At 50.8% G+C, this 18,498-nt stretch overlaps 1 protein-coding gene across 3 annotated transcripts; it reads left to right on the forward strand.

Moving 5' to 3' along the window:
* The first annotated feature begins 558 nt into the window (after positions 1-558).
* TMPRSS5 (transmembrane serine protease 5) lies at positions 559-18,490 on the forward strand. Of its 3 annotated transcripts, none has more exons than XR_004643661.1 (5): positions 559-610; positions 14,230-14,356; positions 15,388-15,495; positions 16,080-16,202; positions 17,718-18,490. XR_004643661.1 is itself a non-coding variant. In XM_034754636.1 (5 exons), the coding sequence occupies exons 1-5, from the start codon at positions 12,494-12,496 to the stop codon at positions 17,855-17,857; spliced, it is 600 nt and encodes a 199-aa protein (XP_034610527.1). In that variant the 5' UTR covers positions 12,299-12,493; the 3' UTR covers positions 17,858-18,490. The 3 variants fall into 3 exon arrangements, 2 of the variants coding, with proteins under 2 accessions (XP_034610527.1, XP_034610528.1); XM_034754636.1 differs by lacking the exon at positions 559-610 and adding an exon at positions 12,299-12,595; XM_034754637.1 differs by lacking the exon at positions 559-610 and adding an exon at positions 12,299-12,595 and having other exon boundaries at positions 17,762-18,490.
* The last annotated feature ends 8 nt before the right edge of the window (positions 18,491-18,498 follow it).

An 18,498-nucleotide genomic window follows, 5' to 3' on the forward strand; every position in this document is an offset into this window, starting at 1 on the left:
GACTTCCCCCAATCTCAGAAGGCACTGTACTGGGAGGATCATGCCGGCACAACACTAGGAAATTATTCCCAACTGACATCAGAAATATGTCAGAACTTATTTGGAACTAGGGAGGAAACACAGCCTGTGGTATAAATAGCCAGGAAACTCTCGTGTTCCTTGCACTGCCCCTTTGCATTTCTCAGTGTTACATACTTACACAGTGTCTGACTGGGCCACATGGAGGATAGCAGCCTACTATTGCTGCCAGGTAACGGAGTTACTCCTTTCATTCAAGCATTAGAGATCTGTGCTTTGGTGCTGAAAGTGTCAGATTTAAACTCTGCTGTTTGCCTCTGTGGAAGGAACTAATCTCTAATTAGACCAAATTAACCAGACTGTGCTTTTCCTTTAAATTTCAGCCCTGAGAACTGAAGGAAACTTTGCTTCTTCCAGTCAAGTTGCATAAAAGTTGGTTGCTCCTGTTTGTCCAAGGGATCAGTCCCAGGGAAGTGAATGTAAACCAAAGCCAGCAAAGCAGAGTGATCAATAATACACCTCCCACTCGGTGCATTTCAACAACAGCAACAACACAGCAGCATTTCTGAAGCTGAAAGTCCATGGGAATAAGGTGAGAGGAGAGGTAGGGGTGGAAGCAGAGAAGTTACGGCCGTGGGGAAAAGTGCAATGTTACTGTTGTGAAAGTGTGGAGATGTTTAAAATGTTACTTGACCCCCCCATGCCGACCTGGGCCTCTCTTGTAACATCTCTGGGCAGATGCTGGTACACGTTCCCAGCGATGGAGACCCATCCGCCACCAAAGGGCCTCATGGAACGTTCACAAGCCCAGCAGGGGGAGAGTCAGGGACCTTTGCAATAAATTCCCTTCTCAAATGTGAGCCTTCACGGGCATGTCTACACGGCAGCTGGGAGCGAGTCCCATGCTAGCGGGGCTGGAGCTAGCATGCTGCAAAGAGCAGTGTGGACAGTGCGGCTCGGGCAGCAGCTCGGGCTTTCAAGCTCACCTGACTTCCTAGGTCTGAGCTCCGGTGGCTAGCGCAAGTCCCTGCTGGAGCCACAATATCCACACAGCTATTTTTAGCCCCACTAGCATGCCTCTGCCTACCCAGGCCGGGAGCTCGCCTCCAGCTGCAGTGTAGACACACCCCAAGAGATGCCGGGAGTGAACAGGGGAGTGGGAAAGGGCTGGGATTGGACAAACTATCCTGGGGTCTGGTGTAGTTTTTCTGGAAGTTTTGTCACTCTTCTCCTCCTCCAATATTTTTCCCTGGAGAGAGGATTTCAGACTCTGGGGGTGCATCCTTAGCCCGCTCAAAGGGCCCGATCCAAATCCCATTGGAGGCAATGCAAAGATTCCTGTCACTTTCAACGGGCTTCGGATCTGGCCCCAAATTCATTCCCAGCAGCATTCTTCTAACTCCGAGAGGGTTTCTGCTGCACAGGCAGAGCCTTCGCCCTCTGTGGAGAGAGCAGTGACTCGAGGCTGAGGGCACCAGCTTAGTCCGTGTGTGAATAACAGGGCCCTTGAATTCTCAACCCCCAGCCCAGCACAGCTTCATTTTTAGCTCGAATCAGAAAAAGGATTTCTTCTTTAGCTTCCACGGGATTTTTTCCCCATTAAATCAGAAAAACCAAAGCAGGTAAAATACACATACGTGTCTAGTCCCAGCAGCAGCTCTCAGCACCAGGTGAAGAAGTCAGATAAGGGAACTGTCTGATGGGCTTTTGTAAGTGCTCCTCTGGGTTTTTGCATAGTCCCTAAGTCAGCTGATAGGAGCAATAGCCACTCACTGCATGCAGTATCGTCCCAAGAGAAATTCAGCAGCGGAGTGGGAATCTCTGAAAAGAAAGATGCCAGGGAAAAAAGAGGATGCTTTTCTGCTAGCCCTCGTTCCGTCCTGCCTGAAGAGAGACGTGAGTTGGGCACTGCTCATGGGAAATCCAGGGCCAATTCCCAGCTCTGGTCTCTATCCCCGTGGACTGGTAGAGCCTACAGAAGGCAGTATGCTTAGTCCCTGGAGCAAAGGAGTTCTGTGCCAGGGTATGTCTCCACTGCAGAGTTAACCCAGGCTCTTATGCAGGTTTTAACCTTAGCTTCCTACCATCCACACAGAAGAATCTCTGACCTGGGTTTGGAGGTGCTTTAAGCCCAGGCTAGCTGACCTGGCTGGGGAGATGGGTTAGATCCTGACCCCCACTTTAACTCGAGCTAGAACATACCCACTTTCCAGTGAAAGCGGAGGTAAAATCTCTCAAATGCTGATAGTCCTCCATTGCCTTCCCATAATTTCCCCCCAAGAACAAACATGTTCTCCTGCAATCGACACAATTGAGGGAAAGAATCCTAGAGCATCTCAGCACAAAGAGCCAGGGGATATGCCCGCAGACGCATGGGCGAGTGCAGAAACAGTGAGGACACACGCGCGGGTATGGCTAACCCAGGTGCTCAGACCCGGGTGCCAATTACCTGGGTCAACTGTGCAGTGTAGACAGACCCTAAGCAGCAACCATCCCGGCTGTTGGTTCCACATTAACAGGCTTTGAATCCCTGCCCAGACTTCAAACATCAAGACAGTGACGGCCAGGGAGAGCCTCAAGGGAATGGGTGAAAGCTCTGAAGCTCCACCCATTCACGCCGCAGAGGACTGGTAAGTGATGTAGTGTGCACACCGCACGCCTCCCGCGCTCACCCTGGGGAACGGGTCTGGTGGCAAAAGGTGCAAGATGCTCATCTGTTCCACTCTCCTGGAGCCTATGCTTAAAGAATCAATCTGATTTTTCACCCCTCCTCTCGCACGCCGGGTACCAGGCAGCAGAACCCTGACTGGACATCACCAATTCTTCAAATTCAACAGCCAAACAGATAGTGTCCACACGGCATTGTCATTGCTGGCAGTAGCGCTGTGTGCTGGGCTCTCAGAGCACAACCCTAATACCGGTGGAGCTCACTAGTTTTTGGATTTCTTCACAAAAAAAAAAAATCCTTGGCTGAACTGTGCCGAGTTCTGCACGTCTGGGTTTGAGTGCCCCTGGGCCGGTTTAGAGGGTTTCGGGAGAATCCATTCATAACATGGTGGCTTTGCGATGAGATTTCCTTGGGCTCATTCATGCAAATGCTACTCAAATCAAAGCTGAAAGAAACCAAGCTTTGAGCAAAGAACCCTGTGAACGGTAACTGCTGAATTTCCCCCCCGCGCGAACATCGACCACGTGCTCTCCCAGCTGACTGTCCCTTCTGTTTCCTCCCTCGGACTGAGCTAATTGCCTTGGGAATTCTGGATCAGGCGATTGAATGCCATTTTATCCCAGAGAAAATGAACCCTGCATTGTTTGATGCTGACTCCTTTGCTTTTGGTTTAGATCTTCTGGGCTCCCCCGGCCCACTGGGACATCTGAGCTCTCAGCATGTGTCTCCCCCTGAGCAGTGATCTCTGGGCTGACGTGGGTTTTGCATTACTAGACTTGTCTGGGCTCACTACCGTCATGTGCAGAGATCCAAACACTGGATCTGCCTCAGAGCCTGAAACAGCAGCTAAGATTTTGCTTTTCAAAAGGCAAACTCGTTTTGAGGACGACTAGCAACTGGCATCTTGGCTTGGGTGAGGTCCGAGGCTTTGAATCGGACAAGCATTGCGGAGGGTTTGTAAGATTAATTAAACTGAAATCCCAAACTGTTCCCTCTTGGGGCTGTCCAGCTGTGAGAGGCTGAATGAAAGCACTCAGGACACTACTACAAGAGGAATTTAAAATGTCTTGTAAAGACATGCAGCAAAATCCTTCATCACAAGAGGGAGAGACTTGAAAAACAGCCTGATGATTCCCCAAGCCATGAGGCTGGCTTTCTAGGGGCTTGTTCTTGTGGTGTACTTCTTATCAAACTGTCTGTACTGGGCTATCTTGATTATCACTTCAAACGTTTTTTCTCTTACTTAATTGGCCTCTCAGAGTTGGTAAGACAACTCCCACCTGTTCATGCTCTCTGTATGTGTGTCTATATATCTCCTCAATATATGTTCCATTCTATGCATCTGAAGAAGTGGGCTGTAGCCCATGAAAGCTTATGCTCAAATAAATGTTAGTCTCTAAGGTGCCACAAGTACTCCTGTTCTTTTTGCGGATACAGACTAACACGGCTGCTACTCTGAAACATTGCAAATGTATATATCTTGGTTGGGAGCAGCTTGCTTCCTACGGGCTTTTTTCTCTTCAAGCTGTAGGAGCCAGCTCCTGTCATGGACTTTGATGCCCTGATGGAGACGATGGTGGCACTTGTTACGATCACTTGCCAAGATTTCTGGTTGGGCCATCTGGGTAGGTTTGAAGACAGATGCATACCCAAGGACAGGCAATATGGGGAGCTATCAGAGGGAACAAGAATAATAGGACATCCCAAGCTTTGCTATAAAAACACATGCAAGCAAGATATGAAGGAATGTGGACTTGATCCTGACCGAGGGGAAATCTTGGAAGGGTTGATCAAACACCCAGGAAACATACTCTGCAGAAACTACGGGAGCACAACACAACGTGGAGCTGAAAACAAGGTTGCTGTCCAGACACTGAAGTTCTGTGCAGAGATTAAATTTTGGCATCTCTACTGCCTGGCTTGAAGGAGTGACACATTAGGGTAGGAGTTGTTCAGAATTATCCGCTGCCCACTCCCTCCCTTAAAGGAAGAGACATTTGCCTGGGAGATTCCTCCATTTTCAGACCACAGGTCCCAGCCATTCCAATCCCAGCCCCAGCTACCGTTGGGACCTCTGGGTCAGCAGCCCGCTTGCTTGCTTTGGAACCCCTTCTCCTTTGCAGCAATGCATTGCCAATCTCCAGCCTCTACATTGTCTGCCACTAGCTCACACGCTGAGGAGGTGACATGCCCACATCAGGCCGTAAGATTTGCAGGGCAGGGAATGTGTCCAACCATCTGTTCTGCAAGGCTCATTGTGGGGGCCGACTGTAAATGGCAAATACCGTGAATTGCCTTCTCCCCTGCTAAATGGAGGGCTCGAGACCGCGAGGACTTGCTGGCTCAGGGGAAGAGCAGATTTTGGAGCAGACACTGGTTCAAATCTGGCCCAGTTTGGAAATGCCCAGAAGCTTGTGTGAAATGAGCTGGGAGACCAGTGAATCGCAGGCAGGAGCACACATGTCAAAGAACATGGTCACGTCTGCTAATAAATAACCCCTTTGTGATTAGACTCAGCAGACAGGTTGATTAATGGGCAGAAGTATTTGTTCATGTTTTATTTGCAAATATGGTGCAAAATTAACTAAGTACCTTATTTGACAAACCATGGGCCAGATCCCCAGAGGGTGTAAATGGACATACATTGATTGGCTGTGATGAAGCTGTGCAGCTTTCCATATTCCACCTGCCCTGCTTGGGACTTTCAGAAGCGAGAGATTGTTTTGTTCCCGAGAGATTAAGTTAGAAATAGATCGTATTGTACAGAACCCAGGAAGCGGTTTCCTAAATGAAAATGACTAAGAAAACATTGTATCCTTCATAACCGCAGCTGTCAGTCAGTATTGATGTAATACACGAAGGAATATTTCAGCATCGGGATTGATGTTTGCAGTCTCCTGCTGTTTGTTTCTGTCCTGCATTTGTATTTTGTAATAGCTACATTAAAAAAAATGGAGTGGAACTGATCAAAAATAGGTTAAAAATGCCATGACAGTCCCCTCCTCCCTCTTCTTTTTTTCATCAGAATTATTAATTTACAAAACATTTGACCAGCTCTGTCTTAGTCACTAGCATTTTAATGAAGGTAAACAGCGTTGTAGACAGTACACTTTATTTTCTTACATAAGTACAAAGAGCTACAAAAGATAAAGGAACAGAACAGGATCAAGGCAGTTTAGGCTCTGAGTAGGCTTGGCAGAATTCATTTCTTTTACGTTGCTAATTGTGATGGATAAGCTCAGTGTTTATTTTGAAGCCTTTGTTCTCTGTTTTTCTCAATTAAAATGTTCACAATTGTGGGAAATTTGGCGGGGTGGGGAGGTTGGACAATAGGGGCTCAGACAATAGTTATTTCATGACAGTAAATGCTGACATTCAAAAAGTTAAAGTTTTGTCGCTGTTAAAACATAAATTGTCAACATCCTGTGTCAAAATGTACAAAGTAAGTATCCTTAAATCAAACCCTAATAAGTTCTCAATCAGCATTTTTCTTACTTTGCCTAACAGTAAATTCTGATGATTATCGAAGGAAATAGTTTTTCATCGGGTTATGTGTGTGTACAGTGAAATATAAACGTATTGACAAAAATCTAATCCTTGCAAGCCTAGTTATGACTCACATTCAGTATTCGTCCCATCTTTCTAAAATGATAGCAGTGATTTGTGTTTTAGTTTTTTACAGTTTACCCCGTTCAGTTCATCTTTCTTCAAACCCCTCAGCTGTTAATCTCATACAACCAGTAAATTGTTCCATCTCTCTTCATTCTTATATTCTGGTCAACAGCATTTCTGTAGAGGTGTTTTTTTGTTTTGTTTTGCACCAAAATGGAGCAACATGTTTATTGGCCGCAGTCACAAAACTTTGATCGTCAGCAAATCCAGGCATTTCCCTAGCCCCATAGCCGTAGGAATTTGGGGCTATATGGCTGAATTAATTCTTGCCACAATTTTCTACCTGCAGACCACTGGGAACTGTTCCATTTGGGACAGCCCCAGAAAACAGGACGGTGATTCCCCAATTGTTTTCCGAGTAGACTGGAAAAGGAGATGGTGAATCAAGCAAAGACTTAGCACCCACCAGCTGCAGTCCTGTACATCTGAGAGCCCCACTCACGGCTCACTAGTCCTTCAGCACCATCTGCTGTCTGGGAATGGGAGTAAGAGAAAATGAGACACCTGTACTGTCGTTAACCCAGCACAGAGCCTGAGGCAGCCACGTGTCTGCCTGGAGATGGGGTTGGCCATAAAGCAGAGGGGAAAGGACAGTTTGAAGGGAAGGGACTCAGTGATGCTACAAGGGAAAACCTCTGGCAGCAAAGTGAAGGAGAAACTCTGGCTGTGAGGGATGGAGAGGAGAAGTGGAATGAGCCGATAGGGGAGGGGAGACAGGAGATGAGAGGGGTGAGGCAGAGATGACATGGATGAGCAGGAAGATCGGTGAGGCTGCGTGGGGTGAATCCCAAGAGAGCCATTGAAATCAAGGGCTCATAGATTTAGATGCATGTGGAAATGGAGAGGAAACTCCCCAGTAATTTGCTCTCAGGCTGGGCAATATGGACGCAGCAGGGATGTGCCACTGACACCCCCACAATGTTTGTGTAACTCACTATTGTGGGGTGTGTCATGGGTCCCCCTCTGCCCTATCCACAATGGACAGGAGTCTGCTACAAGTGCGAGCTTGGGGACTTGGTCCTTCAGCACACTCGAGCATGGCCCAGGGTCGCTGGTATGTTGCCAACACACTGTGAAGCGAGACAATCAGTCCAGCAGAACAAACTCCTCTCTTGTGAGCAAGGCAAAGCTCCACCTTTGGAAACCAGAAGCAAACCTGGCTTTCAGTCGGCAAACCCCAAAGCCTCTGCCTACCTGGTGTGGACAGACAAGTTGCCCAGCCCCATGGTGTTGCCTGTAGCTGATGAAGTCCTCATTCAACTGCCATCTGTTACACTAAGGACACGCTGAGGGCCGCCCACTCTCACTGGCCTTGCACAAGGCAGGAGTGTGAATGCAACACTCCCCCAACAGCATGTCACTCCCAGGAGCCCCAGAGGGCTGCATCTTCAGCCTGCTGTCTCAGGGGCTCTTGATCTACCCACTGCTCCATTCAGCACTTTCAGGGAGCAAAGGAGAGACGATGGAAGGGGGAAAATCCCATCCTGCGAGGAGGGAACCTGTCTGGAAAGAGAGAGATCTCACTGGCGTGGATCCACAGCTCAAAGAGAGAAGATCGAGCCAGGATCGTGTGCAAAAATGAAACCCGTGCCTTTCTGTTATAGGAGACCTGCAGCAGTGTGGGAGGGATTGGCTGGTCATTTGCTGTGGTGCATTTAGCCATTTTAACTGATCTGCCATTGTTTTCTGCGTGCTGTCCCTGCAAACCTCCAAGGACTCTGCCGGGTGCAGACACAGGCAGCCGCTTTGTGTTCAGCTGAGGGCAGACTGCGAGAGGGGAGACACACACTTGCTCTCTCTTTGATATTCCTTTTGCTCTTCCCCATTGCACAGCTCTCAATCTAATATATAAAGTGGTTGTGACTGGAAGCCTCTCTGAGCTGGCTGGGTCCGTCCTGAGAATCACAACCACGTCAGCACTGGTCCTACAGTCGGTGTAGCAATGTGCAGCTCCTCCCGCAGGGGTGCCAAGAGCCAATGTTGAGTGCCAGTATCAACATCCGCTGCTGTGGAATGCTTGCGACTCAAAGCACTTGCTGTTTAGTGCACACGCTTGTCGATTTGTTGCACCAAATCTCAGCCAGAACACGCAGGCCAGGGTGATCGTAAAATATCCCCAGCGCTTTCCTTGGGTGAGTATCATTACGAATTCACTGTGGTTGTAAGCAACAAGATGTCAGCTGCTTCTTTCTGGTTGGAGAGGGCGCATGGGTCCCTATTGACAGGAAAAGAGCGCTCTTGCTGCACCAGGAAAGAGGCACAAGTGGTTGGTGGTTGCTTCACTTGCGCTTTGTCTTTGAGACAGAAGGACCAGTTGAGACCCAGCCCCACATCACTGCAGGGGGCGCGTCTGCTGTCCCAGCACTAAGGGACGTCGGGGCTGGTGTAATGCCCAAGCAGGTGACGGATGGGCACTGACATCAAGGTAGCCGCCTTCAACACTTTCATTCTCTTCCCGTCTCGGAGAGACTGGAAATGACAGAGAGATTTCAAAGGGGGAAAATCTAAATACACGTTCTCTTCAGGCTCAGAGAAGGGCCGCCCAGCGAGAGGCTGGGTCACCGCCTGCCTGTAATTCTGGGTGCCTTGCAAGGCCCTGCTGCTGGAGCTGCCTGTCTGGGTGCTCCCCACCAGCACACAAGCACGCACTATCTGTGTGTTAAGCTGCCCTGGTTCAGCAGCACTGACTCCAGCCCGCCTGCTTGTTACCCCAGCCACACTCTGGTCTCTGCCCGCCTTGGTTACGACCAGCCAAGTGACCCCAGTCCTGAATTTCCCCACCACTGTCTAGCCTTCTCCTGGAACATTCAGAGGTGTCATAAGGGGCCGCTGCTCCTTGAAAGAGACAAATGCCTAGTGGCTTGTTGCTTTAACTGGAGTGAATAATCACTCCCAGTGCAACACAGCACGCATTTAGAATACAAGTAACACAAGTGTATTTAACCAGAAGGAGAGAGCTTTGAACTGAGTGCAAGTACCAGGGATAAAGTCAGAAATGGTCAAAAAGGAATAAAAGTGAAAAACACGGTCTAGTGACTAAGACTTCCCTTCAACCAAGACTGTAGTTTTGTTAAGATTCTTACAACATCTTTTTCCGGCAAGATGGGTGACCGCCCTGCTGGTCAGGATCTCCCCCAAAGTGCTCAGTTCCTTTGTCTTCTTAGGTGAAAGATGACTTGGAGTGCTTTACGCCCCTTTTTTATAGTTCACTGAACTCTAGAACTTCTGCAAGTCTAGTGCCCCTGCTGTGAGGAAAGGTGCCATGGAGTCAGATGGAGAAGACTCCATGCTGATGCCTTTTTAGTGGTAGGCCCTGACTTCCACTTTTTGCAAAGGGGATCCCTGCGCTCGGATACTGTGTCCCTGGCTCCAGCACCTCTGTTTCTTACCAGAGTTCCTGCAACAGGTCCAAAAGAGCTTGGCGCCTGTTGGATACTGCCCCTCTTGGGAGCGATGCAACTGGCAAACATTTACAGAGACGCAGGACGAGATCCAGCTGGAATACAGCATTTAGGGCCATGAGGTTAGAGAGATAACACAAACCCTACATGCATGTGCATGCTGGCAGCACAACCTGCCCGCCTTACCCCAAATGCCCAGGATTGACCTTCCCTCTTGCCCTGCCCCAATACAGCGGGATCTTGTCTCAGTCTGTTCACACCTCAGGGCTTTGACTCCAGTCCAGCCACCTGTTTTCAGGCCCCTCTTGGCTAGCAGTAGTTAATAGTTAATGGTCCGGTTGATGGTCTTCCATGGTCTCTCCAAGGTAACTCCCATTCTTGCTCGACCAGACAGGCCAACCCAGACACGTGACTCTCACCCAGTCACTGCCTCACTTATGCTCTGCCCCAGGAAAGAAAAAAAGCGCTTCACCCCCAGTGGGTAACAATCCCGAAGGGAGTGGGGCAGCTGAGGCATACGTACGTTTCATAAAAAATAATACTGAGATTTCCTGCATTCTCCACAGAAAGTCTAAACCCTTCCCTGCTTCTTGCACCCAAAGGCCCCAGCCTAGGTCCAATGAACCAGTCCATTGCCACAGCGGGAAGTCACTTATATCCTCGAATCTCCCACTTTCGGAGCCGGCACTCATTACCCCGCTTCCTCCCAGTGGCTGAGTCTGCAGAGAGGAGAAAGACTGATTGATTCCTGGTGCTGAGTCCTCCTGGCACAGTGAGCCATGCTGTGGTGTAGAGGGGGAAGGGGAACATGCTGTGGATAAAAGACTTTCATCCTCTGGGGATATTAACCAGGCACCTTTCACCAGCATGGAATTAACATGGGAAATCAAAACAGAAACGAAACGGTGGCACCTGCCATTCTGACCTTTATTCTTTGCACTCTGCATCCAAAAGGCCAGGGGGGCGCGCTGGGAGCTGAGGGTCGGGCACACGTTCCTGGAGAATTACCCGGCCCTCTGTTTGTTTTAAGCCGGCCATGTGACAGACAAGTGCACAGGTGTAACGGGAAGGCAGGCTTTAGGGCTGAGTGACGAGTGCTGAGTAACTGTCACCTGGCCGGCAGATAATGCACATAATGCCTGTGAAAGTTACCTTGAAATGTCAAAGCCCCCCGGCTCGCAAGGGCTTGCTGAGACGTGGGGAGGCTCAAGAGTAATCTGCAGTCAAACTGCAGCACCTTGCTGGTTTTCTGATCCTCAGCCCCCTCAGCTCTTCCAGCCCTGGGGTCCCCACCCACGGCTCTGTCGACACCCCTCAACCAGCTGAGGTTTCTCAGCACCGCAGTCCAATAATACAGTGCTGCAGCACCCACCTCTGCCAGTTCAGCTCAGTCCTGACCTGCATCAATGAAACATACCTTTGCCACTTTTCTCTGCACTATACTACTCCGGGCTTGTATGGGCCATTAATACACTGCTCAGGTGAAGAGAGTAGCCACCAGCTTCATGCAGGTGAGATCTGCACTAATGGCCCAACAGCACATGCCTTTGTGTCTGCTCTGGCTTAATTATCTCAACGGGCTCTTCCTTTTGTGCTGTAGCCCAAGGTGCGATTAGCAAGGTGGGTAAAATGCACCGTTCTACGTGCTGTAAATTCAGTCCAGTCTGACTTGCAACCAGGCAGCTTCGGGGACAGGAGTGACTTGCAAGGAGCCTCTCCATGCCCTGTCGGCAGGAATGACGCAGGCAGCCAGTGAGCTATCTCAGTCACGGCTCTGTGTGAGTGTATCGGGGGGAATGGGGGTCCCAAGGATCTTACCACAGTACCCCAGCCCTGTCTGTGGACTCAGAGACCATGATGGTAGGAAGGAAGATGGGGCAAAGGGAGAGAAAACCCTAGGGTCGGCGCAAAGGATCCTGCTGGCGATCACAACCATTTCCACAGCAAATAGCCTCATTCGTTTCCACCCCCTGAGCCAGGCAGGTTCAAGGAAACCCAGGGCCCCTTGTCAAACCATTAGATCAGGCCCCTTTGGGCTCTGAGGCCCAGGAGGGACTGGCTGACTTTGAGGGAAGAAAGAGACAATGGAAATGGCCTTGTAGCGTATGACAGCTCTGCACCAGGGACACGCGATATCACGCTCCGTGGCTGCTGTGAAACCTGCCCGAGAGACAGCTCCAGATGCACCACGTTAACCTCGGCAGCACTCCTGGAGTTTTTGCCAACAAACCGACTGGAGCAGAAACTGTTGGGAGTTGTTGCCCTAGGAGTCAGGTAAGAGGATCCCATCTTCCTAAATGATGGGTGAACTGAACCTTACGGGGCTCGGAGAGGCTGCAGCTGATCTTGCTCTCTTGCAGTATTTATCACCTGAAAGTCTGGTCCAAACAGAATCAAAATGAACCAGGGGGCTGAGATCTGAAACATTTCAACAAAGGCTAATACCGCTCTGTCGCTCTCCACCCGCAATCCAGCGGAGTGACAGAGTTTCCTGGTGGGGTGCCCGGGAGAGTGGCATGCTTTTTGGGCACGGGGAGGAGGGCGGGGCGTTGCTAAGCGACTGCCCCCTTATCTATTACAGGCACCAATTAGCTGATTGTAGGGAGGTGGGCAAACCAGTCTGGCAGCCTCCTGACTTCTCTGGGAAAACAACAGCTCTATTCACTGTGACACCATAGCTGCTGGCTTTGTTTAGCCCATGCATGCGTGTGTGGTGTGAAACCCAGGCTATTTAATGGGAGGCCCGGGTGCTGCGCCTGTCAGAGAGCAGCCGCTGGCCCCATGGAGCAGTGATGGTGAATTAGCCGCATGCTCTCCCCCGAGTGCTGCTGTCATGGTAAGGAGCTTTTACCTTCTGTATGACCACGCGCTGTCTGGTGGTGCACAGCCTGGAGCTAAGTGGTCTCAGAGCACCTGCACTTTGGTATGGAAGTGGTGAGCTCTGTGGGTTCCTTTCATGCACTAGACCAGGGGTTCTCAACCTTTTTCTTTCTGAGCCCCCACTCCCAACATGCTATAAAAACTCCACGGGCCCCCTGTGCCACAACAACTGTTTTTCTCCATGTCCAGTACATTAAAAGCCAGGGCCGGCGTAGGGGGTAACAAGCAGGACAATTGCCCGGGGCCCCACGCCACAGGGAGCCCTGCGAAGCTAAGTTGCTCCAGCTTTGGCTTCAGCCCCATGCGACAGGGTTCAGGCTTCAGTCCCGTACGGTGGGGGTTGGGCTTTCTTCCCGGGGCCCCAGCGCCTCTTACGCCAGCTCTGGTTTATTTTGGCAGGCCCCCTGAAACCGGCTTGTGGCCCCCCCAGGAGGCCTTGGATGCCTGGTTGAGAACCTCTGCGCTAGAGGTTCTAATACGCTCGAACATGTGCATCCGACCGTTCCGGCGACTGGGAGGGAGGAATTGTGGGTTGGAAACTAGTTTAGAGCCTGTGACTGAAGGAGCAAATGGAAAGCTAAGAAACTGAACCTTGGGTTCTTCAGCAGGCATCAGATTTGTGTGTGTGTGTGCGTGTGTGTGCGTGCACACACAGAAAGTGCCCCACTCAGATGCTGGATAAAGTTCCTTGTTTTCTTTCTTAGCTCTTCTTACCGAGCTTTGAGGTGCCCTACCGCACAGCTTCTAGAGGGCAACCTTGGGCTGTCCAGCACTGCAGCTGGTGGAGAACATTTCATGGACACATTTTTTGAGCAAAATGAGCATTTTCATGGAAACGCTTTGTTTTGGTCAAAATCTGTTTTTGAAGAAAACCGAAGATGTTTTCAGTGCTCGGGGTAGGGTGGTTGTTTTGTTTTCCCATTTTCCTCCCCAGGGGGTTAATTAGTTAAATAAATAAAAAAAAAAAAACTGAAAAAATTGGGTGAACATTTTTTAAACGAAATGAAAATGTTTTGTTGCTTTTGAATTCCCCCCCCCAGAGAGTCCCCCTGTGTATTGACCGGCTGTACCCAGCCCACACAGGGCTGCCAGGGGAGTGCTCCGTTCTCCCACCCTGCCCCCTAGGACCTGGGATCCCACCCCCCATATCTCAGGCTTCCACTAAGAACGAAGGGAATGCCTGTTCCCAAACTGCTCTGGCTTTGTGCCTCTCCCCCTGGGATGAGCTGGGACTGGATCCCGGCTCTTGTGCCAGGGATCCATCTTCTCAGTTCAGAACCCCATTGGTGGAGCTCCTTCTCTGAGCATCCCCACTAGGATCCCCTCTCTAAGGGGTATTGTGAGGTTTTCATTGACCACGGGGAGCCGGCAGGACAGTTGGACACTGGTGCCTGCAGGATAGGAACTTTGCGGTTGGTTGCACAGGGGAAGAGAGTGGCTATTTATCTATCTATCCAAGTGGATTTTCAGATCTGGGCCCAACACGAGTGACTGGTCCATGAACCACCTCCGCCAGTGCATTTGGACCATTCCCCTGATTACTTCCCTGTGGCCCCAGATTTGTACAGATCTTTGTTTCTTTCCCTCTAGAATCTTGGATCAGTTCCCCAGTTCCCCATTGACCTTCATAGCCCTCAGGATGCTGGCCAAAGCCAGAGGGCCAAGACAACGGAGCCACGAGGAGAAGTGGGAAGGACACAGACCTCAGCCGGAAATGGTGAGCTATTCATGGGGGTGGGGCAGTTGGGGCAGCATGAGGCGTAAGGGGTTTCTCTGCTTCGCCTGGCACCCACAGGATCCAGATCAAGCCAGGACTGGCAACCCCACAACACCTGCTCACATCAAGGTGGCTGCATTGAGCTCGCCTAGGAGATGAGCGGTCAGAGACTGGGGGTCCTCACGTGGGAATCCCACGCTGAGGGGAATCTCAGGCAACCGTCCCTCGTGCTCACCCCAGAACTGGCGCTTTCTTTGCCATTTCTAACCCTAACCCTCACTTCCCTTTGGAAAGAAAAATACCCTCCTGAACCTGAAACATCTGTCCACTCCTCCCCCATTCCAGCAGCCCCGGGTGTCCAGGGCCTAGAGAGCCCTGCATGGAGGGTGCCGGAGTAGCCGTGCGGGTTGTTACTGTCGCCTGCCCCAGAGAAGGTCACTGGGAATTGCCCCTTGTCGGAGGTGTCCAACCAGCCAGTCTATTCTGCATTGCTAAATGCAGCCAAGTGGGACAGGCTCTCCAGTGCACCGGCGTGAAGATCACGTGCTCTTCACAAGCGTTTGTACAGTGCAGCACCACATCACCACCTCTTGTGCTCATGTAAATGACTCAGAGCCTCCCTTGTGATGTATAGATGCTGCAGATGTTGCCTCTCCAGAGACACAGCCAGCTATTAGTAAAGTAAGCAGGTTGCCTGGTCCCGCTAGCCTGGCTTCTTTAATTAAAAGGAGCCTGCTGCTCCGGTGCCTTTGGCTGGCCAGATGGAAGATGTCCAGGGGAAGGATCCCTCCTTAGTTCTCATGTTTGCACCCTGGGGAGTCTTGTTAGGGACTGAGACCCGGTGCCCCATCCTGGGTACTAACCACGGCGCATGGTGGACCGCTGGGCTTATCCTCATAGGAAGAGAAGAGAGTTTGTGGTGAGCTAGGGAGTTTACAAGGGGCTAGATGGGGCCAGACTGTGCCACAGAGGAGAAGACAATGAGACCCAGAACTTGTTCAGTATCCAACCTCTCTCTGTTTTTTTTAAAGATTCTTCCAACACATCCCTGGAAAACCTCTGCCCCATCAAGAGATGCCTCCTGCTGCTTGGGGCCATCGGGCTACTGGCAGGGGCCGCCATCGGGATGTGGCTTCTAGGTCTGTATCTCCTGGGGGATTCCTCACCTCTCTCAAAACCGCCCTTAGACCAGTGGCTGAAACGGACAGCAGGGATTTGGGGTCATGCAAGTGATGGAGCGAATTGTCACCAGGGGCCCAGGGCCACAGACACCAGGCGTGGGAAAGCCCAGCTGCAAAGCCCAAGAAGGGAGAGTACCGGAGGCAGCACAGTGCAGCAGGCACTGGAATAGGTTCTAGTCCTGGTCTGCCATGACCTGCTGCGTGACCCTGGGCAAGTTCCTTCCCCACTCGGAGCCTGTTTCCCCTCTCACCTTGCGTCTGTTTCAATGTAAGCTCTTCAGGGCAGGGACCATCTCTCGCTGTGCGTTTGTACAACACCGTGCACAATGGGGGGTTGATCCAAGTGCTACTGTAGTGCAAATAATAGATCAGCCTCATAATAACTGGAATCTCTTGGTTGACTTCAGCAGGCTTTGGATCAAGCCCTAAGGGTATATCTAACCCCCCCGGGGCCAGTGCAGGGTTGTTCCCCACGGCGTGTGTTCTGGGGCCTTGTCTAGACTGTTCTATCACATCTCACTCCTCTGCGCTTCCTCCTGAAGTGAAATTCCTGACAGCGCCCCTGTCAGACCAGGATCCCAGCCCCCTGCAGGACGTGGAGTCGATCCCAATCTGCACAGACGCCAGGGAAGACGAGCCCGTCATCACCACGGCTCCCAGGAGAGGTTTGAGATCTTTACTCCCCACGCCCCTTCTCTCCTCGCTGCCAGGATCCCTGTGGAGAGGATGTCTCGCCTAGTGCCTTCAGCTGGACCTTTCACTCACAGTGATCTGTGGAAACCCCCTGGAATCCAGCCTGACCTAAGAGCAAGGTCAAAGGCAAAGCAAAGAATGAGGCTGTCTCTGTGCCTTTGCCTGCCCCTTTCTCGTTGTCACAGACCAGAAAGTTCCCCCGCGTTCTGCTTTTCTCCTTGAGTTTTGCAGTAAAAAGCCTCTTCCCTTCCCGGAGGATGTTTGCAATCTCTGGGGCTAAGGCATCACAGTGGCAACTTGACAGCTGAGCCCAGTGGTTAAAGGGGAGCGAAGTAGGAGGCGGAAGAGCAGTGGGGGGGGGAAGTGCTGATTACCCAAGCCAGGGAGAGGAGGGGGAGCGCGCTCTCCGTTCTGAGCAGAGGAGAAGGGAGCTGGTCTCCTCCTTACTGACCCCCTGATTTTGACCCCCACCCCTAAAGTGGGAGCTGAGCAGATTGTGAGCTGTGGTTCAAATTCAGCAGTGACGCCAACGATGGTGTAAATGACTTTCCTGCACCTCCTGCTGTCTAGGGCTCAGCGTTAGCCCTCCGCACCCATCTCCTGAGGTCGCCACAGATCACAGTGTGTCTGGGCCCCATTCGGCTGGGGGTTTCCCATCTTGCACGCAAAGGCGAGGTGACAACATCCTCTTACCCACCGGGTGTTCAGTGCAGGTGCACCAGTGCTCCCAACATGTCACACTTCCTGTTCTCCACTGGTCCCCCTTTTCCGACCCTCACACCCCAGAGGTAACCTCTGCCCCAGTTTTAATCCCACATGAAGCTAGCCCTTGAGATGGGGCGTCTCACAAAGTCACCACTTCACAGCAATGGAGTTTTAATCAAGTCCCTGAGATGCTTGTTGAATGCAGGAGACGGGGTGGTTCATTGGACAGGGTGTAGGACAGGCAGTGGGTTCTATGCTTGCCTCTACCACAATCGCTCTGTGACACCAAGCTCGGCCTGCCTCTACAATGGGGATAGTGTTAATGGTGCTATTTAAAGTGCTTAGAGATCTCTAACTGGAAAGTGCTATGTAAGTAGTAAGTGTCTCGGATTCAGCCTCCAACTAATTTTGCAGCTTTTCTTTCACTCAAACAGGCCCTGCTCAGCTTCTGCCTTTAAACCCAGTCCCCAACGTGCTTTGTTTTTGGGACACTGGAGCAATTCTGAAGCAAAGGGGAAGCTTGCTGGAGCCCTCTGCATAGCACTACCCAGAATGCTTTGCCAGTACCCAGCAGTGCCACCCCCTGAGCCCGCGGAACACATGGAAAGGTCGAGGCGTGGTTTGCAATAGCCCCAAAGGTTTTCTGGGGCACTTTGCAGGGCCAGATTTGGTGATGGGTTCGTCCCTCGTTAGTCACGGGGACTTTATTGTGTTTAGCTTTGGCCTTTTAAAGAGCTGGTCGCGAGGACGCTTGCAGGACGTTTTTAATAAAATGGTTTTAGTATCTTTCAGAATAAACACGGGAAACTTCTTGTTGGAAGTGCAGGTGGAAGGCAGGCCTGGCTGGCTCCTGGCATGTCACGAGCGGTGGAATCTCTCCCTGGGGACTCTGATCTGTAGGCAGCTGGGATATCTCCAGTAAGTGATGCTCCTCTCAGCTTAGACCTAGTCGGCCAGTCTCAGGTACAGGTCTTTGATTTCCCATTTTTATGAAGATCTTGCAGAAGTAATGTGATCAGAGCACAGGACTGGGAGCCAGGGACCGTAGAGTTCCTGATATTTATTTGCATTATACTGGGGCCTAGATTCAGCTGAGAATGGGGTCCCCTTGTGCCAGTCCCATTTCTCACCCTTTTTCTATTTGGCCACCGGAAAAGGGAGGAAACCCCCCAAATCAAACCATTTGGGGGTTGGAATTTTCACTGCAAAATGTAATTTTTTCACCTGATATATTGTTTTAAATGAAAAAATTTCCTGTGGGAGGAAAAAAAAATCTACATTTTTTTGACCCACGCTAGATGTACTGTAGCTTGGGTTTATTTCCCGAGACTTTTATAGCAGCTTCCCAAGCTTACAGAATCATGGACTGTGGAATTATCTTTCCATCGGCTTCCCTGGAAGTTGGGTTAAGCCCTTATATCATCCCTGTCTATAGAGTCACTCCCAGATATAATGTCACTGTTCTCCTATCCACTGCTGTTCTGTGGCTGTGCATTTCCCCTGAACATCACCATAGAGATGAGGAGGATGGTTTTCTGGCATAAATGAGAAGCAGGACTCCTG

Source organism: Trachemys scripta, chromosome 21, assembly GCF_013100865.1.
Source record: "Trachemys scripta elegans isolate TJP31775 chromosome 21, CAS_Tse_1.0, whole genome shotgun sequence".
Taxonomy (NCBI): Eukaryota; Metazoa; Chordata; order Testudines; family Emydidae; genus Trachemys; species Trachemys scripta.